Here is a 26,770-nt window from a genome sequence, read left to right on the forward strand (position 1 = left end):
ATAATCTTAGGGTTGCAATGGGTAGAGTAAGGCCAATTGAAACAATAAGAGATGATTTTTTGAAATAAATATTCACGATAATGCTACAAATATCAATAATTGGAATTAGTTTAGTTGGGTTCAGTTCATACTGGTGTGGAGGGCAATGATTAATTAGATTTGATTGCGCTAAAATTAAAGACAGGAAATAATGAATGTCCCCTTTGGTAAAGGTGAGGTTAAATCATCAATTAAAACCTTTTAAAGGAAAATACAGAAGAGAAGTGGATTTATCAAGATTTAGAATTGGACATATACTGGGCTAAAATCAACCCTATTGATAATGGATAAAATATATTAAATTAAATCGGCCATCTTGTCACAGACAGGCTTTCTGGCGGGCTCTGTGGTATCTGATGTAAGAAATACTCTTATCTCGTTGAAATCTTGACGGATTTACGTGGCTATAATCCTGGATGATTATTTATTTATGCACTTATTATTCATGACTACATCTCTGCCGTTTATAACAAACCAGACTGTTTGAAAATCGGTAGAAAATTGAGCAAGTTACGGTGATTTAAAAAGTACATGCACCATTAAAACAATGTTACCAATGATCGATCTGCCTGTGACAAGATGGCCGCCAGGTGCAGACGTCGACCGTCTAGCCTTTCTATATCTATAACCGTCGTGACTTGCAGGCAGGGGCCGTGGATGCTGCGGAGAAAGGAGCTGTGCTATTGTGTAATGATGCGATAATAGCGGGAGAAATGAAGCTTATTTTTATATTGTCCGTTTTACTCTTTTGCTTAATCAATCATGGTATGTAATAACCTCTCTTCTAATTGATTTATTTTCAACAGAAAGACATTTGTCGTTTGTAATTGAAGTTTGTGTTTTTATTCGATAGGCCTATGTAGGCGAATATGTATTTAGGCTAAATGAAATGATAGCCTAATATGAAAATGTAATAAGGCATTTAGGTTTGCGGAAATCCCACCCTTTAATCCTTTCATGCATGAATTATGATAACCTCAAAAATAAGAGATTTTCAGATGTCCATTTGAGTGGCCAGCATGCATTTAGGCCTATGGTTTAAAGAGACAGTATTGAACATAATACAATAATCAAACAGATGAAGTATGTGCATTTAACAAACTAATCAATAGAATTAAATACAGTCATGTGAAAACTATAAAATGTATTAAAAAAAAAATAGCCGGTGTACTTACGCAGTTGTTTACGGGTCGTAAAATAAAGTGTTACCAAATATTTATAAATCCGAAAAATTGCAAAAGCAATTGACCTTCATACTTCTTTGTTACAACACAGACAACGCAAAGCGGGACAGGTGCTCAGCATCTCCATGAAACAAGCCTTTAAAGTTCAGTTCTGCCAGAAAGACTCGGCTGTAACAATAAATACATTTATTGCACAGCAAGCAATACAGTTCTTTGGCTAGGCCCTGTCCATAGCATCTGCGAACTCAAACGTGTAACCCGTTCTTTTATACCGCGAGTAGGCTATTAGACGCAATTGGAGAGAAGGTAATAATTAGTGACGCGACAATTGAGTCTTCCTGGCAGAACGCCATTTTCAACCCTGATCAAAAAAGATCGAGGATTAGATCTGAACTCTGCAGGAACAGGATTTGGCATCTCAGCTGTAAATCATTGATATTATCCTGCTGTTTCTTTGCCGTGAGACTGTGTTATTGTTACAGTATCAATCCAGACATATTTCTCTACTTAAAAAAAATTATTAACATTTTCACATCACTTTCCTGTTGTATAATGTTGTTCTGCTCTTAAGAAACTGTTGATTTCTTCTTCAGGTGTGTCTGGTGTTGATCCAGAGAGAGTGTCAGTGATGGAGGGAGATTCAGTCACTCTAAACACTGGTGTTCAAACAAACCAACAAGAAAAGATTAAATGGTATTATAATGACATTCGCATCGCTCAAATCAATAGAGACCAGAGTAAGATCTGTACAGATGTTCAGTGTAATAAAGGTAACGAGAGATTCAGAGACAGACTGAAGCTGGATCATCAGACTGGATCTCTGAACATCACACACACCACAAACACAGACTCTGGAGTTTATACACTGAAGGTGATCAGCAGCGGCGGCAGCATCACTAAGATCTTCAGTGTTTCAGTCACTGGTGAGTCATTATGTTATATTTTAATCACATCAGTGCTATTTTAATTTTTTCTTTGTATACAAATTCACATAAAATATAAAAGAACATATCTTCAAAACACATTAACTTTGTAGATTTAAATATACAAATTAGTGTTGAAATATTACGTTTTTCCATTGGTTATTAGCTTTGACAATTGCTTTTGTTTTGGTATGATTAATAATGTCTCATCATCTTTGTTCATGTTTTATAATCTGATGGATCTATTACTGGATCTATTACTTCATACAGTGTTATTAGTTCACCTGGAGTTGAAGATTAGATATTAAATCTGTAAAAAATATTTTCAAGATTTGTTATCACAACATATTTTCTTTTGTCAAATCAACTTTATAATAATTATTTAGTTCAGATAACTTATTATTTTGAGTTTCTGATGGTTAAATTAATCTACTTCATTGTATTAACTCACTTTTTCCAGTTCATTCAACTTAAAATTTTAAGGCAACCCAGGTTACTTACTTTTTTAAGTTAAACCAACAATATTTTTTTTACAGTGTAGTAATCACAACATTTTTTCTTTTGTCAAATAAACTTAAATAATTTATTTAGTTCAGATAACATATAATTTTGAGTTTCTGACGGTTAAATTAATCTCCTTCATTGTATTAACTCACTTTTTCCAGTTCAATGAACTTAAAATTTAAAAAACAACAACAACAACAACAAAAAAAAAAAAACAGGTTACTAACTTTAAGTTAAACCATCAATATATTTTTACCGTGTATGTTTATAAGGATAAAACATGAAAATATTTCGCTTTTCTGACTGAAGAGTGTGTTTTATCTCTTTATAGGCACTGGTCATATCACCAAGAAGTTGATTTATTTCAGTAATTCCATTCAAAACGTTAGGCTACATTTGGATATTAAATTCATTCATTACACAGAGACTGATATAATTCAAGTGTTCATTCCTTTTCATTTTGATGATTATAACTGACAACTAATGAAAACCCCCAAATCAGCATCTCAAGAAAACTATAAGCCACGTTTACACAAAGCCGGGTATAGAGAAACAGATACTTTTTGACTCTACATTATATTGTTAATAACAAGAGAAGTGCATGATATCAGTCTGTTGTCCTGTAAATGATGTTTTCTGATGCTGTTTTAGCTGATGTTACTCAAAAAGACACCAGATGGCACAATTTACATACCATTGAGCTTTCTACTAAAAACAGAAAGATGTTAACATCAGTCCACAGTATTGGTAAAATCAATTACCTGTTGATTTCTATTAATAATGACTGTCTTCATCTGTTCGAGATTCAGGTTCATCTTCAGCTGTTACAGCAGGAATAAGTGCCGTTGTTGTTGTTGTTCTGCTGTTTGTGACTGTCAGTCTGCTGTAGCAGTCGATCGCCGCTGGAAATCTGCACAAGAAAGACCAAACGGCAAGTGTAACATAAAGCTGATTATACAAAATGTAAATATGGGATGTATTGTGTGCGAAAATAATTTTTTGAAATATGTTAAAGTGTATTTGTTTTCTACTTGACCAAAGTAAGAGTTTGTGTTTTTCTGGTGACTTTTCTGGTGAGAACTAAATCTACTGCAAAAAAATAAAATAAAAACGCTAAATGCGCAGCAGATTAACAACTGTGCAAACTGTTAAAGCCTAACAAAACTGAAAATCAGGCCAAAACAAAGTTTGTTTCTGGAGTTTGAAAATGCTTGCTTAGAAATCCCATTGGTTTGTGGTGATTATGTTAAAGGTGTGACTACTGTCATTTTTCTTTTTTGAGTGTTTATTCATAAATACTCATATAATCTAAAAAGTAATCAAATGTGATCATGTTACAATACATTACTTTAATAAAGTGATTGAAATAGTTAAACTTATTCCATTATATGGTATCTTGTAATCTGTAAACTATTACATTTGCCAATACTATCTGTGTGAATGTATGTGTGGTTTCATTCAGATATCATCACACACGCCTATTCTAAATGATGTATTTAAGAAAGCGCTGATCTTGTGCTGTTTTCCTTCAGAATGAAAAACAAGGGTCGTGTTCGTGGAACTGAATCATCAATCCTGAACAATCAATTTCAAGTGATTCGTGTCCCAGAACAAACGTCCCATGTTGAGAATCAAACCGAGGATGTAACGGAGATGTCCTTTCATCAGCCGGAGAATCCTCAGACAGATGCTGCTAAAAGGACGTCCCTTAACCAAGACTTCTCACACGGATGTCCTTGACAAGGTGTCCTGTAATTGAACCGTGCCTCTGCCGACGGGTTTTTGCTGATGGGATTTTTCTCCAAGCATTAGGAAAACCGCTCAGGGAAAATAAACAACAACAACAAGCTGACAGCATGATTTTTTGGACCAATTTAAACTCTGCATGTACATCATGTATGCATGTGCAATGCATCTCTGGATCATGACTTAATTATAATACATTACCATAACATGTTAAGTATAATTATGCAGTTACTTTTAGTATCATTAGCACACTTGACCTATCCTTTAGAAAAGCTGAAAGCAAATCACCTCTTCATGGCAGATGTTTTTGTATTATATTGAAATAGCTGTATTAAAAACATCTTCACTGCCAACGCTAACACTGTGGGCCATTCTGCTTGTGTTAAAATGTTAGTTAATCACTGTGTCTTTTCTTTTATATAAATTTAGTCATCCGTTTTTTGTTTTGTTTTTGTTTTACTTTTGTTTTACACAAAACTCCCAAGTGTCTTCTTTTATAAGAAACCACAACTGTTGCGATGAATCTCAGTGATTTAGGTTTACTTAGTCTGAAATTGTCTACTTTATTACACTTTTATCTTTATATATTGGTTATTTTTTAAATAATATATTTATTTATTTATTAATTTTTATCTAAAATCTTGCTTAGGGCTGTAGATTCTTGGCCGTCCCTGTTCAGGCTCCTAAATGTAGGTGTTGTTGACCAAAGCTATTGTTTTTCTGTGTTTTTGTGTCTGTAACATTGTGCCTTTTGTGTTTTTGTGTCTTGTAACATTTTTGAATCATATTATAAAGATTTTTATTTTTGCTGCTGAGCTTATGCATTTTTTAAAATGTATTTACGAAATAAGATTATCGTTCTGTGTTCTCTTAAACCCTGCTGATTCATGTTTGGTATTATTCTGGAATAAACACTTTAATAATTCAACACTAAACACACCAATGAAGCAGATAATGTTGAAGTGTGTGAAGAGTGAAGTGTGTGTGCTGATCTGGAATCAGTTTCAGTTTGACTCTGATGATCGACTTGAGTAAAACTGAAACTGTGAGATGGCAGACGGGTTTAACTCTTTATTTATACACCAAGACTTGAATAAATACGCAAATAAATGAAACAATATTAAATCACTTGAATTTTGCCCGATTTTACCATGAAATGTAGTTTTTACACAATTCCCACAATATTCTTCTACTTTTGGAAATTTAACAGTCAGACTGTTATAAAGAATGACAAAACTAAAGAATCCATTAAGAAGTCTTGATATGGGCCAGATGATCTACAACATTATAGCCTATCATGAGCAATACAATGTGTGAAACTAGGAGGGTCAAACTATGTCGTGGGAGGATATACATATATAGACTGAGTGTTTCCTCACACACTGACTACTGGAGAAAATGTTTCACATGTTTGCTTTGTTCTGTTTGTGCTGCTGGAGTCTGACTGGTAAGTTAAAATACATATTTTTTGGTTTAGTTTAGCGAAAAAGCTGCTAATTCAGGTCTCTGTTGAAGACAACAAAATTTCCAGCTCTAGAAATGTCATAAAAATAAAATGTTAAAAGTTATGGAATTCTCTTTATGTAAATGTCTCAGTGTATGATCTGCATGGAGGCTTAGAAAGCCAAAACATTTCAATTTCTATCAAATATCAGTAGATTTTTATCCTTTAAAAAAAAATACATTTCTAAAACTACAAGTTTAAAAATAGAGCTACAAAACTCATTGGTCAAAATATGCAGGAACCCAGAGAGAGATGGTGATACAAGGGGAGTTTGGTTTACTCGTAAGTGTCTTATGAAATATCCAACACAAGTAAACTTTTTAATCTTGGCTTAACTGTACAGCAAATACATTTAAAACTAATAAAGATCAAAGCGACACACACACACGTCTGTCATATCTCACTTTTCATTTTGTGTTTCTGCTGCTGTTGTGAATGTTCGTCGGTTCACATGTAAATGATAAAAACTACAGCTTCAGGATACAGGAAACCATCAGAAACAGTAATCTGTGTAAATCTGTGTGTTCATCAGGTGTGTTTGGTGAGTCAGTGTCGGTGATGGAGGGAGATTCTGTTACTCTAAATACTAATATTACTGAAATATCTGAAGATGATGATATAATGTGGAAATATGGAGCTGAAAAGTCTCTGATAGCTAAAATCAGCATTGAGAAACAAAACTTCACCACATATGATGATGTTCCTGATGGGAGATTCAGAGACAGACTGAAGCTGGACAATCAAACTGGATCTCTGACCATCACACACACCACAACTGAACACACTGGAGTTTATAAACTAGAGATAAAGGGAGTGAAAATAACATCAAAAACATTCAATGTTTCTGTCTATGGTGAGTAGAGATCATTTGTCCTGTCTTTTATGCATGGCATCCATATCAAGACTTCTTAATGGATGGTATTTTAATCTATCCTTCGGAATCATGTGTTAAAGACGACTAAAATATTCAAGCAGATCAAGCTATGGTTACACAACACGCTCAAGTTTAGATTGCGCACCAGAGGAGAGAGGGAGAGGTTTACAAAACTTTATTTAAAACACTTAATATTCAACTATGAACATTATTTGTATATATGGAAAATAATAATAATAAAAAAAAAACACATTAAAATTCCAAAACCAGATTTCCATCGTAAACACACAAAGCATCATTAACACACCACAGATCACTGATTCTTGATTTCTTGATTTTTATTTCTTGATAATCCTTGATTTTTCCTGGTTTTCCATATTGCCAATTTCGCAGTTCCTGTGAAATAATTTAACAGTCACATCTTCCTTCTTTTCAAAAAATTATATTTCACACCCCCTATAAAAACTTCCTCTGAGAAATCTTCACCAAAAACTTGAAACAATCTATTAAGGCTCTGGGTGCTTGCTGGTCCACAATCATCACAACTTCACCAATTTGAAGGTTGTCTGATTCTTTTTGCCATTTTTGTCGTCGTTGCAAGTCGGGGAGGTAACGCCGTATGAAACATTTCCAGAAATTTTCAATTAGAATCTGGCTATGGCGCCATCTCCTACGACTGAGCATTTCCGATTCCGGATAAACAACTTGTGGTAATCCAGAAGATGGACGTCCCATGACGAGGGAATTAGGTGCCACTGGGTCTATATCTGCAATGTCTGAGGAAACATATCCCAATGGTCTGGAGTTCAATATTCCCTCTATTTCCACAAGTACCGTGTTCAGTACTTTCTCTGGCACAGATTGAGAACCAAGAGAGGTACGCAGTGCAGTCTTGATAGATCTAACCTCTCTCTCCCAAGATCCACCAAAACGCGGTGCATTTGGTGGGTTTAGACGGAAGTTCATCTGTTGAGAAGCCAGATTCTCCTTCAAGATTGGGTGAAGTGCGTTGAAGGCATTGAAGTTCTGTAATACCTCCTTTGAAATTTGTGCCGTCATCAGAAAGCACTTCATATGGTTTCCCTCTGCGAGCTATGAACCTTCTTAACGACATGAAAAAGGAGTCTGTGTCATTGCTCAATAGAAGTTGCTTTGGTAGTAAGGTACTTATGCAGTATTCCCCAACGTTTTTCACATCTGCATCCAAACTTAACCTGGAAGAGGCCAAAACAGTCAATGCCCATTGAATTGAAAGCTGGACGAAACAACCGAAGGTTAGACTGAGGGAAATCCGCCATCATAGCAATTTCTGGCTTTCCTCGCCATTTCTTACATTCAAAGCAGCTGCGCTGGTGTCTTTTTACTGCCTCTCTGCCTCTTACGATCCAATATTTTCGTCTCAGTTCTGCGAACACGCGCTCAGGTCCTGGATGTAACAGGAGGTTGTCGTGATGTTGAATCAGAAGCATTACAAGAGGGTGAGCAGGATCTAAGACAATAGGGTGTAGAGTGTCTGAGCAAGTGCTTACATCTGCGGAGGTGTCCAGCTACTCTGACTAATTTGGCTTTGTGATCATACTCTGGGGCTCGAGTTAGAAGACGACTAGAGTGAGATAAAGGTTTACCTAACTGGAGTGGGGCTATTTCTTCTGGGAAGCTTTCAACTTGAGGACGTCTCAGAAGTTCCTGTTCAGCTTGTTGTATAGTCGTCAGCAGAGAGTTCACTTTCGTCTGCCATCCCATGAAGGGAAATAGCAGTAGCCTTAATCAGATCTTGAAGTGAATTGTATCAATAGATATCTGGGATTTGACTGGAGGATAGCGCTCCACAGACAGTATAACTGCGGTGTTCTTGGATGTCATCGCTTACAACATCATGAGGCTGTTTGGGCCAACTACTAACTGACCGAGTTAAGAACTGTGGACCTTGATTCCATCGGCTTTTATCCATCTCCTCTGGTGTCAGCTTTGAGATATAGCCTGCCTTTTCAAGTTTCTGCACTTCTTTAACATACACTGAAGCAAGATCTGTGTTCTGCAAAAGGCGTTTTTCTGTACTTCTTAAATGGGCTGTTACTGCTTCTTTAACTGATTGCAAAGGTGGAAGATTTCTTTTCCAGAGGAGAGGTGTTGCATACTTTGAATGTCTCCAACTGCCAAGGATTTGCACCGCTTCTGTGTCTCACTCCTATACGGAAGCGTGTCCATTTGCCACAATTTCTGTACATTGTTGAACAGTTCGGCTTCTGCTGACAAAGTGGAGGTTAGACACTGTTGTGGTAAGAGATGACTGGCAAGGACTTTTGAGGGGCCCTGCAGAGTCCACCCAAGTCTGGTTTTCACAGCGGCAGGACCGCCAAGAGGTCCGAGGCGTACTGGCTCTGTAGCTGTGATTAAATGTGGATAATCTGAGCCAATGAGTAAGAGTGGTTGAGCCTGCTGCAATGAGGGAATGGGCAGACCTTGTAGATATCTGTATTTCTTCAGCAGCAACTCTACAGGGCAAGTGTGTTTTGCGAGGCTCAGTTCTTTGGCTGTAAAAGCTCTTTAAATGGTGAAGGATTTGTTTGGCTGAAATGCAGAAGCTACTGAGAATGAAACAGCCACCCCATGAACAACCCGTATGTCTTGTCTCACAGTATGGGGGGCTATATCTTCAGGAAGTCCTTGAAGATCAAGTTGCTGTGCTGCTTCATACAGTAACATTGTCCTCTCTGATCCGTCATCCAACATAGCGTATGTGTCAAGTTCCTTCTCTCCATTTCTCAAGATCACTCGGCTGACCTTTGCTGCCTGCAGTTGGTCTGTCCATATACAAAGTCTCTACTTCTGAGTTCACAAGACAACTGTTTTCTGCTGAAGCTTGTGTTTCACGTTTACCTTTGACATTGAAGTCATGCAGTATTTCTAAATGTCTCTTTTCTCATTTTTTGCATTTGGCTTTAAGATTACATTGTGAGATCTGGTGATCACAGCCACACCTAAAGCACTTCTGATTTGACTTCAGCCAAGACTCCACTTGATCAATTTGAAATTAGCGCACTGATTGAAGTATTGCTGCACAGTGTTGGAGAAGGGGTAGTACTTTGTCGGTTTCTCCTTCTTGACTGCTGTAACACTTGCTGGTTTACTCTGTTCGCCACCATGCAAGACAGTAGCAAATCGTTGAACCGGCTTGCAATTCCTTTGCTGTTCTTTCTGTGGCTGAGAGTAGGCTCTGCTTACATTACTAACGTACTGTGACTCATCCTCTTGTATTCTGAGCTCATATTCTAGCCAATCGCTGAGTTCTATCAGTTTTGGAACTGGGTTCTGAATGGGGTTGACAAACCTTCTGAAGTTTGCTTTAAGATCATGAGGCAATTGGGCAAGGAGACGTGAAACATGTGACCCACATTTGAGCTCTGTCCATCCTTTAGCTCCAAGTTGGTCCAGCATTCCAACTAATACAGGCACTTTGAGGGCAAACAATCTAAAAGATTTAGTGTCACCACTCCTGATTTTTGGGCCATCCATCAATTCTGCAATTCTTTGCAGTGCGAGTTGATGTGGTTGACCATAAAGTGCAGTTAGAGACCTCATGGTGTTGGCGTATGGGTACCTGCTGTTGACGTACGAGTCTGCAATGAGCAAAGCACTCTCCTGTTTCAGATGATCAACGAGTATTTGGTACTTGAAACGTTCTGTAGCCTCGGCAGACAGCAAATTCTCCAGTGCAATTTCGAGTCGTGCAAACTCTCTGGGATCTTCACTGCAAAAATGAGGAATGGTGGGAATAGGACCTCTGTAGGTGGGCTCTACATGAGGATATGGAAGAGAAGGAGGGCGCACCGGGTGGTATGGCTGATACGTCTCAGGCTGAGCGTAATCTGCGTACTGTCGTGGGGTCAAGAAGCTTGATTTGTCTGTAGGATTAGGAGCTGATTGACCATAGCTGTCTGAGTGTCTCTCATATGCATGGTGAGCCAATGTATCCCTTGGAGTAAGTCTCTCATCCTCATAGATTGGACTTGTAGCTGGAATCCCATGATAAGGTTGCTGATAACCATATGGTTCAGTGGAAGGGAAATAGCGGACGGGTTTGCAGTTCAGACTATGATCTTTATAAGTCCCATACGTAGCTGCTGTCTCTTGACTGTAGTCCTGAGGCATAAACTGAACAGCTGCGGGATATTGGTTGCGATCTCTTTGGTCAGTGGAAATATAGTTATGGCCTCTGTGGTCTGTGTTGTAGTAACCACGTGTTCTATCTCTGTGCCTAATACCAGGTTGAGGATATGTAGCATCTTCTTGATGAGCTAGCTTGTGTTGGGATTGAGTTGGTTCATAAGAAGAGAAAGGATGACTTGAAGTTAGCCGAGTTGCCGAGCCTGGTAGGTCTCCGGTCTCCTAGGTTGTCAGTGAGATCAATCTCTTTGTGACTGACAGAATGAGAATGCAGAAGGTCACCTCGTGAATCTACAGGCAGTGCTCTCATGGGCTGAGAAGGATCATCTTGATCTCTAGGCAGAACTGGCCTGCCCTCAGTGGCTGCTGTATATGGACTTGAGGAGAGAACTCTCTGATCTGCATAAATTATTCGCCTTGGAGAAGTCAGAGTACGGGGCATTGGCCGTGGCGGTGATGGCGATTGGCCGTGGCGGTGATCCTTTCACTTGATCCAGTGCTCATACTTTTCATTAGTTCTGGTCCGCTTTCAATACATGTGAACTCTTTAAATGCAGGCCTTTTACCTGGCTCAGATCCAGTGGCACCATTTGTAGGCTGTTCATCAGAATGAAGTAACTGATGTGGCACTGTGTAATCAAAATAGAAGTCAAGTATCTTGGTGGGATGACCTGTCGACGTGGTCGAACCACTGGTGGCACTGACGTAGCCTGTCTTCCTGTTCTAGACATGGTAATGCTGTAGTAGCTGTCTGCTCCAGCTCGAAGGACCAAATTTTGTATGAAAGTTGTTGAGGTGCGGATCTTAAACTGGGTGACAACCGCTACAGATTGTTCAGGCAGAACAATCACATGGTCCATGTCCACAATAAAGTTTTTTACTGTTGTCTTTCGATTCATACATCAGTATGAGTGTGGTTCTAAAAATGAACAATAATAACAATAATGAATATAAACACAATGAATCAGAAACAGTAATAACTGAAGATAAAGACATTATACAAGTCCAGCAGCTGTAAGTTTCCTTAGGTTTATACACATTCACTTTAAATAAATTATCAGATGAAACCGAATTAAACATTTCCACATAATGATCAAAAGGTAACATTCAAAGTCTAATTTAGCGTTTTATGCTGAAATGAATGTACGATCAAGCTTACATGGACTACCTCAAAGGAACAAACAAACTTTTAGTACTGCAACGTAACATAACCACAAATAAATCTACTAATATATACATGAAAGAGTATTTTACTACATACTTTTAAGATGTACGCACACAGTATTCCAGTTAGATTCGTGTTTGTTGGGCCAGTTGCTCCCCTCCAAGAGATGTACAGCTTTGTTTGTAAAGGACACCATTGCAGATTTTGACACCACTACATCTGCGAGAGAAAGTCCAAACAACAGTGAAGAATATCAACTTTCCAGCTTAAAGTGGATTTCTTCTAAAGATGATAGAGTATATGGTTCAGATCAGCCAATAGCTCACCTGTTCCCTCCTCAGTAACATTCCCATTTTGAAGAAATGTGTCTTGCATGTGGTCTTCAAATTTGGTGTTGAAAAACACTGACGCATCAACAGTAAGAGAGGCACAGCCCGTGGCATTCACCTGGTAGGAGAACAAAGACAAAAGAAAGTCAAGCACAGGCGAAAGGAAAACCCTCAGCAATAAGGCAGGAGTCACACACCTTTGCGGTTTTAGTCAGGAACTGTCTGGGTCAAATTATGAAGCAGACTGGATGGAAATGGATCACAGCACACTTCCACTAAGACTTGACCAGGTACAGGTTGGCCATATATACATCTGGGAAACATCATAACAAGATAAAGAACTGACCAACCACAAGACAAGAAAATAAAGCATCACTCACTTGGCACAAGACTCAACTTTCAGTCCCATAACTGCAACGCTGTAGGTCTGCAGTGCGTTTACGGTCACGTCAAACTTGGGCAAAACTAAACCAGAAACAAAGCGCTTTAGATTAAGGCCTCAGATCAGTCATTGAACTTCCCTTACACAAACAACTTACCGTATTTTTTTCACCTCAAAGCCTTGGGAGACTAGTGTTGGGACTCTTCACTCCATGGCTTCTCCATTCTGCGGTGCCTAGGTCTTTGTGTCTGATGGACGGACAGACGGACGCACGAACGGACGGTCGCACGCACGGTCGCACGGACGGACGGACGCACGGTCGCACGCACGGACGGACGGACGCACGGTCGCACGCACGGTCGCACGGACGGACGCACGGTCGCACGCACGGACGGACGGACGCACGGTCGCACGCACGGACGGACGCACGGTTGCACGGTTGCACGCACGGACGGACGGACGCACGGTTGCACGGTTGCACGCACGGACGGACGGTCGCACGGACGGATGGACGGATGGACGGACGCACGGTCGCACGCACGGACGGACGGTCGCTCCACATCAGACGGACATTCTAATCAGAAGTGCCACACACTGAAATTTTCAGATTAAAAGCCCAAACAAAAAACCTGATTGAGGCACACAGACACGCTTTCAGCACTCAGACGTCTTCCTGGCTCCATGATCCGGACGCTCTGATTTACAGCACTGAGCCTACACAGAGATCCTGCTTGAGCAGAAACCATCAGAACGTTTCCCTCCGCAGGAACAACCGTAGCTGGAGAAAACTGCAGAGACACCTGGAACAAGGACCAACACGCTGTAGGACACACACCAACATTCCCGAATTGAAAAATAGCCACATCATACAGTACCTGGTTCTGGAAACACATATCGGTGTCAAACGGCACACTAGCAGCAACTACATTCTCACTGGGAAGAACGCTGTAGACCAGAATCTGCACTGCTGGAGCCATATCGACGCTGACAGACAACTGGAACGTCACAGAGCCACTTGTGACTGCATCACCAGCCTTTGCTTTAACCGTCTGAAATCCATGGAGGACGATCACTCCTTTGGATAAGACCTGACAGAAGACATGGGTGTGCAAGTTGCGGAACAAACAGACCAGCAAACTTAACTACAAAACTAATGTCCACTCACCATATAGATTATGTCAGCGCTGTAGCTACCAGCCTCTCCAACAAATGAATAACTCCACGGTCACTGGAAATGAAGCACCACATTTGAGCGTCTGATAGAGCTTCACTATAGTCAGTTCACTAAACGATGGGTTGTTGGGAGAAACAGGTAGGAGAAGCTAAACAAACCTTGTATCTGTAGTGAAGTATGGCGATTTACAACCATAAAAAACCTCTGGATTAGCACTCGCCTGGGGAAGATCAAACTTAATCAGCATCATGCTAGAGAATGTTACAAATCTCTATTACAATGACATGTTACAAAATACATGTCATACCACCAGATTCAGATCAGCCTTAAGATTAGCACTGTTTATGGAGAACCCAGCCCGTCCATTCTTGTTTGTGGTTAGATTCAACAGCAGTTTGTTGGGCCAGTTGCTCCCCTCCAAGAGATATACAGCTTTGTTTGTAAAGGACACCATTGCAGATGGACACCATTACATCTGCGAGAGAAAGTCCAAACAAACAGTGAAGAATATCAACTTTGTGGCTTAAAGTGCATGTCTTCTAAAGATGATAAAGAGTACATGGTTCAGATCAGCCAATAGCTCACCTGTTCCCTCCTCAGTAACATTCACATTTACAAGAAATGTGTCTTGCATTTGGTCTTCAAATTTGGTGTTGAAAAACACTGACGCATCAACAGTAAGAGAGGCACAGCCCGTGGCATTCACCTGGTAGGAGAACAAAGACACAAGAAAGTCAAGCACAGGCAAAAGAAAAACCCTCAGCAGTAAGGCAGGAGTCACACACCTTTGCGGTTTGAGTCAGGCACTGTCTGATCAAATTATGAAGCAGACTGTATGGAAATGGATCACAGCACACTTCCACTAAGACTTGACCAGGTACAGGTTGGCCATATGTACATCTGGCAAACATCAAAACAAGATAAAGAACTGACCAACCACAAGACAAGAAAATAATGCATCACTCACTTGGCACAAGACTCAACTTTCAGTCCCATAACTGCAACGCTGTAGATCTGCAGTGTGTTTACGGTCACGTCAAACTTGGGCAAAACTAAACCAGAAACAAAGCGCTTTAGATTAAGGCCTCAGATCAGTCATTGAACTTCCCTTACACAAACAACTTACTGTATTTTTTTCACCTCAAAGACTTGGGAGACTAGTGTTGGGACTCTCCACTCCATGGCTTCTCCATTCTGCGGCGCCTAGGTCTTTGTGTCAGATGGACGGACAGACGGACGCACTCACGGACGGACGGTCGCACGCACGGACGCACTCACGGACGGACGCACGCACAGACGGACGGTCGCACGCACGCCCGGACGGACGCACGCACAGACGGACGGTCGCACGCACGGACGCACTCACGGACGGACGGACGCACAGACGGACGGTCACACGCACGCACGGACGGACGGACGCACAGACGGACGCACGGACGAACGTTCGCACGCACGGACGCACTCACGGATGGACGGACAGACGCACAGACGGACGGTCGCACGCACGGACGGACGGACGGACGGACGTCCTTTCAACCGTCATATTAAAAGACCACATTCAGTAACAAAAGCTAGTATAGACCATTACAACACAAGCCTACATTTTTTCATTTTATCTTTAAGTCATGTACCAATTTCTAGAGCAAGAATCAAACTAACAGACATACCGCCACTGAAGTTGCGATAAAAATTCAGGCCCTTGTACTTCAGACACTGGCGTAAACTAAAGTGGCATTCTAATCAGAAGGGCCACACACTGAAATATTCAGATTAAAAGCCCAAACAAAAAACCTGATTGAGGCACACAGACACCCTTTCAGCACTCAGACGTCTTCCTGGCTCCATGATCCTGGCTCCATGATCCGGACGCTCTGATTTACAGCACTGAGCCTACACAGAGATCCTGCTTGAGCAGAAACCTTCAGAACGTTTCCCTCCGCAGGAACAACCGTAGCTGGAGAAAACTGCAGAGACACCTGGAACGAGGACCAACACGCTGTAGGACACACACCAACATACCCAAATTGAAAAATAGCCACATCATACAGTACCTGGTTCTGGAAACACATATCGGTGTCAAACGGCACACTAGCAGCAACTACATTCTCACTGGAAAGAACGCTGTAGACCAGAATCTGCACTGCTGGAGCCATATCGACGCTGACAGACAACTGGAACGTCACAGAGCCACTTGTGACTGCATCACCAGCCTTTGCTTTAACCGTCTGAAATCCATGGAGGACGATCACTCCTTTGGATAAGACCTGACAGAAGACATGGGTGTGCAAGTTGCGGAACAAACAGACCAGCAAACTTAACTACAAAACTAATGTCCACTCACCATATAGATTATGTCAGCGCTGTAGCTACCAGCCTCTCCAACAAATGAATACTCCACGGTCACTGGAAATGAAGCACCACATTTGAGCGTCTGATAGAGCTTCACTATAGTCAGTTCACTAAACGATGGGTTGTTGGGAGAAACAGGTAGGAGAAGCTGAACAAACCTTGTATCTGTAGTGAAGTATGGCGATTTAGAACCATAAAAAACCTCTGGATTAGCACTCGCCTGGGGAAGATCAAACTTAATCAGCATCATGTTAGAGAAAGTCTTAATTTTTACAAAATACAAGTCGTACCACCAGATTCAGATCAGCCTTAAAATTGTTTAGGGAGACCGCAGCCCGTCCATTCTTGTTTGTGGTTAGATTCAACAGCAGTTTGTTGGGCCAGTTGCCCCCCTCCAAGAGATATACAGCTTTGTTAGTAAAGGACACCATTGCAGATTGACACCATTACATCTGCGAGAGAAAGTCCAAACAACAGTGAATAATATCAACTTTGTGTCTTAAAGTGGATGTCTTCTAAAGATGATAAAGAGTACATGGTTCAGATCAGCCAATAGCTCACCTGTTCCCTCCTCAGTAACATTCACATTTACAAGAAATGCGTCTTGCATGTGGTCTTCAAATTTGGTGTTGAAAAACACTGACGCATCAACAGTAAGAGAGGCACAGCCCGTGGCATTCATCTGGTAGGAGAACAAAGACACAAGAAAGTCAAGCACAGGCAAAAGAAAAACCCTCAGCAGTAAGGCAGGAGTCACACACCTTTGCGGTTTGAGTCAGGAACTGTCTGGTCAAATTATGAAGCAGACTGTATGGAAATGGATCACAGAACACTTCCACTAAGACTTGACCAGGTACAGGTTGGCCATATGTACATCTGGCAAACATCAGAACAAGATAAAGAACTGACGAACCACAAGACAAGAAAATAAAGCATCACTCACTTGGCACAAGACTCAACTTTCAGTCCCATAACTGCAACGCTGTAGGTCTGTGGTGCGTATAAGGTCACGTCAAACTTGGGCGAAACTAAACCAGAAACAAAGCGCTTTAGATTAAGGCCTCAGATCAGTCATTGAACTTCCCTTACACAACAACTTACCGTATTTTTTTCACCTCAAAGACTTGGGAGACTAGTGTTGGGACTCTTCACGCCATGGCTTCTCCATTCTGCGGCGCCTAGGTCTTTGTGTCTGATGGACGGACAGACGGACGCACGGACGGACGTTCGCACGCACGGACGCACTCACGGACGGACGGACGGTCGCACGCACAGACGGTCGCACGCATGGACGGACGGACAGACAGACAGACAGACGGACGGTCGCACAGACGGCCGGAGTAAACTAAAGTGGCATTCTAATCAGAAGTGCCACACACTGAAATATTCAGATTAAAAGCCCAAACAAAAAACCTGATTGAGGCACTCAGACACCCTTTCAGCACTCAGACGTCTTCCTGGCTCCATGATCCTGGCTCCATGATCCGGACGCTCTGATTTACAGCACTGAGGCCACACAGAGATCCTGCTTGAGCAGAAACCTTCAGAACGTTTCCCTCCGCAGGAACAACCGTAGCTGGAGAAAACTGCAGAGACACCTGGAACAAGGACCAACACGCTGTAGGACACACACCAACATACCCAAATTGAAAAATAGCCACATCATACAGTACCTGGTTCTGGAAACACATATCGGTGTCAAACGGCACACTAGCAGCAACTACATTCTCACTGGGAAGAACGCTGTAGACCAGAATCTGCACTGCTGGAGCCATATCGACGCTGACAGACAACTGGAACGTCACAGAGCCACTTGTGACTGCATCAATCAAATCCATGGAGGACGATCACTCCTTTGGATGAGACCTGACAGAAGACATGGGTGTGCAAGTTGCGGAACAAACAGACCAGCAAACTTAACTACAAAACTAATGTCCACTCACCATATAGATTGTCAGCGCTGTAGCTACCAGCCTCTCCAACAAATGAATACTCCACGGTCACTGGAAATGAAGCACCACATTTGAGCGTCTGATCGAGCTTCACTATAGTCAGTTCACTAAACGATGGGTTGTTGGGAGAAACAGGTAGGAGAAGCTAAACAAACCTTGTATCTGTAGTGAAGTATGGCGATTTACAACCATAAAAAACCTCTGGATTAGCACTCGCCTGGGGAAGATCAAACTTAATCAGCATCATGCTAGAGAATGTTACAAATCTCTATTACAATGACATGTTACAAAATACATGTCATACCACCAGATTCAGATCAGCCTTAAGATTAGCACTGTTTATGGAGAACCCAGCTCGTCCATTCTTGTTTGTGGTTAGATTCAACAGCAGTTTGTTGGGCCAGTTGCTCCCCTCCAAGAGATATACAGCTTTGTTTGTAAAGGACACCATTGCAGATGGACACCATTACATCTGCGAGAGAAAGTCCAAACTAACAGTGAATAATATCAACTTTGTGTCTTAAAGTGGATGTCTTCTAAAGATGATAAAGAGTACATGGTTCAGATCAGCCAATAGCTCACCTGTTCCCTCCTCAGTAACATTCACATTTACAAGAAATGCGTCTTGCATTTGGTCTTCAAATTTGGTGTTGAAAAACACTGACGCATCAACAGTAAGAGAGGCACAGCCCGTGGCATTCATCTGGTAGGAGAACAAAGACACAATTAAGTCAAGCACAGGCAAAAGAAAAACCCTCAGCAGTAAGGCAGGAGTTACACACATTTGCGGTTTGAGTCAGGCACTGTCTGGTCAAATTATGAAGCAGACTGTATGGAAATGGATCACAGCACACTTCCACTAAGGCTCGACCAGGTACAGGTTGGCCATATATATATATATATATATATATATATATCTGGGAAACATCATAAGAAGATAAAGAACTGACGAACCACAAGACAAGAAAATAAAGCATCACTCACTTGGCTCAAGACTCAACTTTCAGTCCCATAACTGCCACGCTGTAGGTCTGCAGTGCGTTTACAGTCACGTCAAACTTGGGCAAAACTAAACCAGAAACAAGCGCTTTAGATTAAGGCCTCAGATCTGTCATTGAACTGCCCTCACACAACAACTTACCGTATTTTTTTCAACTCAAAAACTTGGGAGACTAGTGTTGGCACTCTTCACTCCATGGCTACTCCATTCTGCGACGCCGCAGCCTGGTCGCAGTCACCTAGGTCTTTGTGTCTCACTGCCTCATCTCTTCTCTGGCTACGTGGTGTGCTCCACCTCCAACACCTCCGGCAATCCCCTTGGTAATGTTGGGACTCTTCACTCCATGGCTACTCCATTCTGCGACGCCACCATGGGATGCAGTCCTGACTGTGGGCTGGGTCTCCGTCGGCTTTTCCCTGCTCAAGGCCACCCCCCCCCGGCTGTCACCACCACCTGCACCACCTTTCCTCCAGCTACGGACGGCCGGCCGCCGTGTGATGCAGTCCTGACTGTGGGCTGGGTGTCATCTGCTCTTCCCCGGACGCTTGGACGGACGGACGGACGGACAGACGGCTTGGACGGACGGACGGGACGGACGGACGCTTGGACGGACCGGACGGACGGACGGGACGGACGCTTGGGCGGACGGACGGACCGGACGGACCGGACGGACGCTTGGGCGGACGGACGGACCGGACGGACGCTTGGGCGGACCGGACGGACGCTTGGGCGGACCGGACGGACGCTTGGGCGGACGGGACGGACGCTTGGGCGGACGGGACGGACGCTTGGGCGGACGGGACGGACGCTTGGGCAGACGGACGGACGCTTGGGCGGAACGGACGGACGCTTGGACGGAACGGACGGGACGGTCGCTTGGACGGAACGGACGGGACGGACGCTTGGACGGAACGGACGGGACGGACGCTTGGACGGGACGGACGCTTGGACGGAACGGACGGAACGGACGCTTGGACGGAACGGACGGAACGGACGCTTGGACGGAACGGACGGAACGGACGCTTGGACGGAACGGACGGAACGGACGCTTGGACGGAACGGACGGAACGGACGCTTGGACGGAACGGACGGAACGGACGCTTGGACGGAACGGACGCTTGGACGGAACGGACGCTTGGACGGAACGGACGCTTGGACGGAACGGACGCTTGGACGGAACGGACGCTTGGACGAACCAGACGGACGCTTGGACAGACGGACGGACGGGACGGACGCTTGGGCGGAACGGACGGGACGGACGCTTGGACGGAACGGACGCTTGGACGGAACGGACGGAACGGACGCTTGGACGGAACGGACGGAACGGACGCTTGGACGGAACGGACGGAACGGACGCTTGGACGGAACGGACGGAACGGACGCTTGGACGGAACGGACGGAACGGACGCTTGGACGGAACGGACGGAACGGACGCTTGGACGGAACGGACGGAACGGACGCTTGGACGGAACGGACGGAACGGACGCTTGGACGGAACGGACGGAACGGACGCTTGGACGGAACAGACGGACGCTTGGACAGACGGACGGGACGGACGCTTGGACGGAACGGACGGACGCTTGGACGGAACGGACGGACGCTTGGACGGAACGGACGGACGCTTGGACGGAACGGACGGACGCTTGGACGGAACGGACGGGACGACTGACTTACTTCCGCCCATCACATTAAAAGATCACATTCAGTAGCAAAAGTTAGTATAGACCATTACAACAAAAGACTACATTTTATTCAACAGCTAGCAATTTCCACGTCCCTTAGACTAGTTAGGGACATTGAAACTGCAAGCCATTGGATAAAATGTAGTCTTTTGTGTTGTAATGGTCTATACTAGCACCCGCAGGCATCCATACGGAAGGAATGCGGCTTAGCTGGAGGACAATAAAAAGCCGAAGAGAACCATGCAAAAGGTTGGTGCAGATGGTGGTGACAGCCAGGGGGGGAGGCCTTGAGCAGGGAAGGGCAGACGGAGACCCAGCCCACAGTCAGGACTGCATCCCTCGGCGGTGTCGCAGAATGGAGTAGCCATGGAGTGAAGAGTCCCAACACTACCAAGGGGATTACCGGAGATGATGGAGGTGGAGCACACCACATAGCCAGAGAAGCGATGAGGCAGTGAGACACAAAGACCTAGGCGACCGCGACTAGGCCACAGCGCCGACCCCCTGAAGTGGAAGCAGCGATCCTGAGAGGCAGAGCTGCAGCAACCATATGGAGGTTGAACCTGAGGGAGGGCGGAGCTAGTCAAAGGCGAAAGAGGTGGAGAGCCGTAGGGCAGTGAATGGGCTGCAAGTCCATGGCAAAGAAGATGTAATGTCCAACAGAGGGAGGCCGAATGGCCGATGGTCCACACTGGAGTCAAGGGTGTTAAGAGCACATTCTCACTGGGAAGAACGCCATAGACCAGAATCTGCACTGCTGGAGCCATATCGACGCTGTCACTTTGTTTACAATTGGAGTCTCATCAAAACGAGTCAAGGATATCTGTTAGGAATGATCAAGATTAGGAAAGGGGAAACAAAAAAAAAACACATGATCATCATCCATTTGATCACTGGATGGCAAACAAACCAAGAGTAGTGGTTCACAAAGCTTACTTTCACCATCTATAAAGTTTAGTAAACAACTCCAACATAAAAACAGAATGCTTCTGTTCGCTTCAAAGCCTAATGGTACTTACCTGGTTCTTTAAGTCCATCAACAGCAAAGAGAAAAAGGGTGAAAATGAGTTTCTTCCAAACACAAATCTCCCTCACAGCCATGAGGACAGCTCACCCAAGACTAACCCTTATCAAGCCACTCTTCAGACTCTAATATATCAGGAACGCATTCATCTCGTTAATTCAATTAATTAACCACCACCTGGTAGTAGCCTAATTAATGTTATCATTTGATTAGGAGTTCCAACTGGCATTGATTTGAAACACGACATATTATGGAGGTTAGCGGACGAATTTTCTAGTTGCCATATATCAACACTATAGAATTTAAAAAATATAAAATTGAAGATATTACTGAACCTTTATTTAACCATAGCAAAAGTAAGTTTCTTGTGTTCATTTTAAAGTTGATATTATTTCATCTTATATCTGTTAATTAACAGTTGCGATAGTTTTTGAATGCTGGTGTGACAGCAGAAGACTGACTAGCCGGGTTTTAATCCTATATTTAAGAGAACTTTGTCCCAGTTGTGCAGGGGGGCATGTTGTCACACTGCGTTGCAATGAGCAAATGATTAAAATAATTGCTTTTCTACTCTATACTTGTATGAACTCAATTGAGAAACCACGAGAAAAGGGTGAATAAATTCTGAGATTCAATGTTCAGAAATTATAAATAGAGGAATGCGTGTGACGTCACCATTGGCCGGAGTGTCTGCAGTTCCTCACAGTGAGTCTCAGTCATGAAACATTCGTAAATATACGAGTAAATATGAGAGTGATTTGCGCGTAAAGAGACCTTCCCGAAAACTCTTCTCATGATTTACAAATACATCGTAAACGTCAGATGTCATAGTAAAATGTGTGTGTTAATGAATTCCAACCTGTCGTAAATGGGATGCGCGTGCATTCTCAATTACCATAAATCAAGTGTCCATCATATCCGACTGACATCTAAATAGGCATATAATAACATGAATGCGAATTTGATTTGTCAAATTCATCTTTGTCACTGGCACAAAAATCACGTTACAAACCACATAAAAAAATAAATAATTAACATACTGGATAGCAGATGAACCCAATTGCAGACAGTATGCAAACACACAACGTTTATTGATAACAGAAAACTGGGAAAACAAAACCCACGAGGGGGAAAACAACACTGGTAGGGAAAATAAAGACTAATAAAACTTTCACATACAGGATTTTTACAAGATCACAACAAGACAATACTCACAAGGTATACACATGGCACGTGGCACAGGATAGCAAACACAAGGGGATCAAATAGGGAGAAACAGACATTGACAGCAGGTGACATAGATGAAGCAATGATGTCAAAACGAGGGTAACAAGCACAAGCAGGGGGTGTGGCCAGAACACACACAGCCCAAACACAAGGCCATGTGCCTGCACACAAAACAAGGATCTGTCATGATCCTGCCTCAAGAGTAGGACAAGAGGGCAGAATCATGATTCATGACACATAAGTTAAATTAATAGTATGTGCAAATTCACACACCTCAATTGAGAATTGAGTTTAAAACAGTCACTGCCAAAAATGATCTCTTATAAATATTCCTCTTGGCGAGCGGTATCCGTAGCCTGCGCCCCGAAGCAGGGATCTTGAAGCAGGAATGGAGGGGATGAGTCTGGTCTGAATATATTGATAATGCCATTTTCTCCAAAAAAAAAAAAAAAAAAAAATTGTGAATAGCTCTTGTGCTCCGTTTTTGGCCGATGATCTTATTTGCTTCATTGATTACTCGTGTTAGTTTCACTAGCCACTGTTTCACTGTAATACCATGAAACAATATTATAAGTTAAAACACTTTCAATCATTCAATCATTGATCTATAAACAGTGGTTAAGAGCCTCCTTTCAATGTCAAAATTTCTTAACTTCCTATAAGACACTGTCTTCTTACGTAGCCCATACAATCCAAAGGGAAAGATTATCATCAATGATTGTCCCACGATATTTTGCTCTATCTTTACGCCTTTTAACATTATTACAATATATTCCTATTTATATATATTATTTATATATATCTTGTCTGTGTTTGCCCAACTTGCATCATTAAGCCAGTCGGAGGTGACAAGTGACTGTCTTTAGGAGTGCACAATTGAACTTTAACTTAACAGATTAGTGCCAAAAAATATTGATTAGCTAACCTTAGAAAGAAACAAGTTGCTGAAACCAATCTTTAATGCTAATATATAAATTGCTCCTTTTCCTCTGGACACAAAAAGATTGCACTGGTGTTTGATTGAAATAATAATCCTTGAAAGAGTTCTCATTAAGGCCATTCCTATTTGAAATTTGTGATTGTGTACCTATATTGTCAACAATAAGCAGAAACATTCTGCATTTGCATCCAAGCGTGGATCATTCATTTCAACATCCTCATTCTCATATTCAAGAACCTGTAATATTTTATGCTACTGCCCACTGACATGCTTTTAAAGCTATTGTTATACCATTTTTATGACCTTAAAATGCACAAATGTAGGTCTGCTACCTCACCTTTGCATGTGTGTGATAATGTGGGCTGGTGTGGTTACAGATGTTTTTTCTTAACCAGTCTGCCCCCGCGTATAGGCCTGCAATATACATTATTCTCTGTTTCGAGTTATCTTATTACCCACCCCAGGCCCTGATGTTTCGGGTTCAGCCCCTGATGTTTTTAAAACCTAGAAACGCCCCTGACTACGACAGCACTGATGATATGTGTCGTGTGTGTATTTACTGACCTGATCTCTGTCTTCTGTTGTAGATCAGACTGATGCGCTCACTTCTTTCTTTATCATTACAGCGGACACACACTCTCCTCCTCCTCCTCCTCCTCCTCCTCCTCCAGTGTCAGTGTTTCTGATAGCGTTGTTCTCGGCTGCTGGATCTCTGTTGATTGTTGTAGGATTTGGGATCTTCTGGATCTGCAGGAATCACAGAAAATCTGACCAAGAAGGCAAGTGTAACCTAAATAACACGTAGCTTTTCAGTTGCAAAATATTTTATCAAAAAAAAAATTCTGTCCATGTGTGTGTGTAAGTGGGGAAACATGTAAATAGTTTCACCACTCTAAAAAAATGCTGTTGTTTTAATCCAATTTTAGGTCAAATATGGACAAACCCAACCATTTGGTTACATTTTTAAATTAAATTTTTAACCCAATGTTTGAGTTTGTGCATATTGCATATTTGACCCAAAGTTGGGTTAAAACAACCCAGCATTTTTTAGAGTCTATTGTTAATTTTATTTATTGACTTGGTCAGTGACTTTGTGGGCACTTGTTTATTTGATATTGTAGGCAGTGGAACTACTTTAACTGGATTTAAATAATAGGACATATTAGAATAACCAATCAGAATGAAGCATTCAACACTTTGTTGTTGTCATGTTTGGGGACTTTTACACTCTAAAAAATGCTGGGTTGTTTTAACCCAACTTTGGGTCAAATATGGACTAACCCAGCCGTTGGGTTACATTTTTACATTACATTTTTAACCCAGCATTTTGGGTTTGTCCATATTTGACCCAAAATTGGGTTAAAACAACCCAGCATTTTTTAGAGTGTATATTAAGTTTTATTTAGTTCATGTTTCTCTGCTCTGTTCAGTTTTGGTTTTCTTGGTCTCTGATTATCTCGTTTGTTTTAAATATTTACTTGCATTAATGCTTTAACTCTGACAACTCTAAAAAAATGCTGGGTTGTTTCAACCCAAATTTGGGTCAAATATGGACAAACCACCCCAATTTAACCCAACTTCAACTTTCACTTTCAACTGTATTTTTTTAATTACATTTTTAACCCAACATTTGGGTTTGCCCATATGTGACCCAAATTTGGGTTAAAACAACCCAGCATTTTTTAGAGTCTAGCATGCAAAATAAACAGATCTAGGTTGTTGTTAATGCATATTATTTTTGTTGTAGAAACAGTTCAGACTCCTGATAAAGAGATCACTTACGCTGATCCGACTTTCCACAAAAGAAACTCACACAAATTGGTAAGATTCCTTCATTGAGTTGCTCTAGGAAAACATACTTCCAGAAAATATAAAGTCATTTATTTTTTACATTTTTGAGGTAACATTTCTTTTATTTGAACATTTACTCTCCTAATGCAGTGCTAAAAGCATGCAGGGAAGTTTACAGTAGATCCAACAATGCAATTAACTATTCCATCATGAATGGTTCATTCAGTCCCAATACAAACAGATGAAGTTGTACTTTACAAATGTAAGTGGACTGAACATTAGTTTGTTTATTCTTTTGCAGGATATTAAAGAGGAGGATCATGTGGAGTATGCACCTCTTGCCAACAAAGATGATCAATCTTCAGTCTTTTTCTAGTATCAGATCTTTGCCATCGCTCTCAGTTTGTCTTTGGTTGAGTTTAGGGATTGTGAGAATCATCATTTGTGATACTTGAAGATTGATGAAAGAAATTACCCCCTAAAAAAAGTGAATCTAAATTGTATGGTTCATTGGAGCAATTTCATGTTTGACTCCTTAAAGAGACCATGGACCAGATTTACTAAACATCTACCAAGAGCCTTTTGGTTAAATAATGATTTTTGGGGTGGTAAATAATGCAGCAAACACCAATAAATTGACGAGCGCAAACCTTTGTAAATCATATCGCGTGATATATTTAAATAAATTTTGCATTTGAAAAGGAAACTCCCACAAATGCATATGCAAATGAGCCTGTCCGCACTGTTCGGCACATATAGAGCATGTCTCTTAAGTAAATCCTGACAGTCATTGTTTAATGCCAAAAGAGGGATT

At 41.9% G+C, this 26,770-nt stretch overlaps 5 protein-coding genes across 9 annotated transcripts; 2 read left to right on the forward strand and 3 right to left on the reverse strand.

Moving 5' to 3' along the window:
• Positions 1–676: 676 nt before the first annotated feature.
• LOC148995725 (uncharacterized) lies at positions 677–5,613 on the forward strand. Its single transcript, XM_089121690.1, has 4 exons — positions 677–804; positions 1,817–2,146; positions 3,460–3,581; positions 4,183–5,613. Exons 1-3 carry the CDS (start codon positions 753–755, stop codon positions 3,537–3,539), a joined length of 462 nt encoding a protein of 153 aa, XP_088977816.1. The 5' UTR covers positions 677–752; the 3' UTR covers positions 3,540–3,581; positions 4,183–5,613.
• Positions 5,614–5,645: 32 nt separating this feature from the next.
• Positions 5,646–26,770, forward strand: LOC148995726 (uncharacterized). Its single transcript, XM_089121649.1, has 5 exons — positions 5,646–5,843; positions 6,433–6,753; positions 24,792–24,944; positions 25,913–25,986; positions 26,258–26,770. Exons 1-5 carry the CDS (start codon positions 5,795–5,797, stop codon positions 26,330–26,332), a joined length of 672 nt encoding a protein of 223 aa, XP_088977775.1. The 5' UTR covers positions 5,646–5,794; the 3' UTR covers positions 26,333–26,770.
• LOC120486690 (uncharacterized) lies at positions 6,935–12,549 on the reverse strand. 2 transcript variants are annotated; one of them, XM_089121176.1, is made up of 3 exons: positions 12,433–12,549; positions 12,220–12,325; positions 6,935–11,860 (listed from the first exon to the last, which is right to left on the reverse strand). In XM_089121176.1, exon 3 carries the CDS (start codon positions 10,924–10,926, stop codon positions 9,778–9,780), a length of 1,149 nt encoding a protein of 382 aa, XP_088977302.1. In that variant the 5' UTR covers positions 10,927–11,860; positions 12,220–12,325; positions 12,433–12,549; the 3' UTR covers positions 6,935–9,777. The 2 variants fall into 2 exon arrangements, with proteins under 2 accessions (XP_088977302.1, XP_088977298.1); XM_089121172.1 differs by having other exon boundaries at positions 12,203–12,325.
• LOC120460389 (pregnancy zone protein-like) lies at positions 13,341–15,228 on the reverse strand. Of its 2 annotated transcripts, XM_089121698.1 has the most exons (8): positions 14,959–15,228; positions 14,777–14,891; positions 14,577–14,697; positions 14,299–14,466; positions 14,150–14,211; positions 13,983–14,045; positions 13,693–13,905; positions 13,341–13,617 (listed from the first exon to the last, which is right to left on the reverse strand). In XM_089121698.1, the coding sequence occupies exons 1-4, from the start codon at positions 14,985–14,987 to the stop codon at positions 14,324–14,326; spliced, it is 408 nt and encodes a 135-aa protein (XP_088977824.1). In that variant the 5' UTR covers positions 14,988–15,228; the 3' UTR covers positions 13,341–13,617; positions 13,693–13,905; positions 13,983–14,045; positions 14,150–14,211; positions 14,299–14,323. The 2 variants fall into 2 exon arrangements, with proteins under 2 accessions (XP_088977824.1, XP_088977825.1); XM_089121699.1 differs by lacking the exon at positions 14,777–14,891.
• Positions 15,612–19,545, reverse strand: LOC120486666 (murinoglobulin-2-like). Of its 3 annotated transcripts, XM_089121689.1 has the most exons (16): positions 19,434–19,545; positions 19,277–19,361; positions 18,875–18,995; positions 18,597–18,764; positions 18,448–18,509; positions 18,284–18,343; positions 18,014–18,206; positions 17,442–17,938; positions 17,284–17,368; positions 17,102–17,216; positions 16,902–17,022; positions 16,631–16,792; positions 16,499–16,560; positions 16,333–16,394; positions 16,043–16,255; positions 15,612–15,967 (listed from the first exon to the last, which is right to left on the reverse strand). In XM_089121689.1, exons 13-16 carry the CDS (start codon positions 16,533–16,535, stop codon positions 15,815–15,817), a joined length of 465 nt encoding a protein of 154 aa, XP_088977815.1. In that variant the 5' UTR covers positions 16,536–16,560; positions 16,631–16,792; positions 16,902–17,022; positions 17,102–17,216; positions 17,284–17,368; positions 17,442–17,938; positions 18,014–18,206; positions 18,284–18,343; positions 18,448–18,509; positions 18,597–18,764; positions 18,875–18,995; positions 19,277–19,361; positions 19,434–19,545; the 3' UTR covers positions 15,612–15,814. The 3 variants fall into 3 exon arrangements, with proteins under 3 accessions (XP_088977815.1, XP_088977814.1, XP_088977813.1); XM_089121688.1 differs by having other exon boundaries at positions 17,102–17,147; positions 17,284–17,938; XM_089121687.1 differs by having other exon boundaries at positions 17,284–17,938.

This window comes from Pimephales promelas, chromosome 2 (assembly GCF_988280905.1).
Source record: "Pimephales promelas chromosome 2, fPimPro1.hap1.1, whole genome shotgun sequence".
Lineage (NCBI taxonomy): Eukaryota > Metazoa > Chordata > Actinopteri > Cypriniformes > Leuciscidae > Pimephales > Pimephales promelas.

Bases quoted from the DNA above. Each gene is read 5' to 3' on its own strand.
- LOC120486666 (XM_089121689.1), bottom strand. From the start codon at position 16,535: ATGGTTCTAAATCGCCATACTTCACTACAGATACAAG. The intron at 16,256-16,332 runs GTGAGTGGACAT...GTCTTCTGTCAG, and splicing joins GCGCTGACATAATCTATATG to GTCTTATCCAAAGGAGTGAT. The intron at 15,968-16,042 runs GTACTGTATGAT...TCCTCGTTCCAG, and splicing joins ATATGTGTTTCCAGAACCAG to GTGTCTCTGCAGTTTTCTCC.
- LOC148995725 (XM_089121690.1), top strand. From the start codon at position 753: ATGAAGCTTATTTTTATATTGTCCGTTTTACTCTTTTGCTTAATCAAT. The intron at 805-1,816 runs GTATGTAATAAC...TTTCTTCTTCAG, and splicing joins CTTTTGCTTAATCAATCATG to GTGTGTCTGGTGTTGATCCA. The intron at 2,147-3,459 runs GTGAGTCATTAT...TTCGAGATTCAG, and splicing joins CTTCAGTGTTTCAGTCACTG to GTTCATCTTCAGCTGTTACA.
- LOC148995726 (XM_089121649.1), top strand. From the start codon at position 5,795: ATGTTTCACATGTTTGCTTTGTTCTGTTTGTGCTGCTGGAGTCTGACT. The intron at 6,754-24,791 runs GTGAGTAGAGAT...TTATCATTACAG, and splicing joins ATTCAATGTTTCTGTCTATG to CGGACACACACTCTCCTCCT. The intron at 24,945-25,912 runs GCAAGTGTAACC...TTTTTGTTGTAG, and splicing joins CAGAAAATCTGACCAAGAAG to AAACAGTTCAGACTCCTGAT.
- LOC120486690 (XM_089121176.1), bottom strand. From the start codon at position 10,926: ATGCCTCAGGACTACAGTCAAGAGACAGCAGCTACGTATGGGACTTAT.
- LOC120460389 (XM_089121699.1), bottom strand. The intron at 13,618-13,692 runs GTACTGTATGAT...TCCTTGTTCCAG, and splicing joins ATATGTGTTTCCAGAACCAG to GTGTCTCTGCAGTTTTCTCC.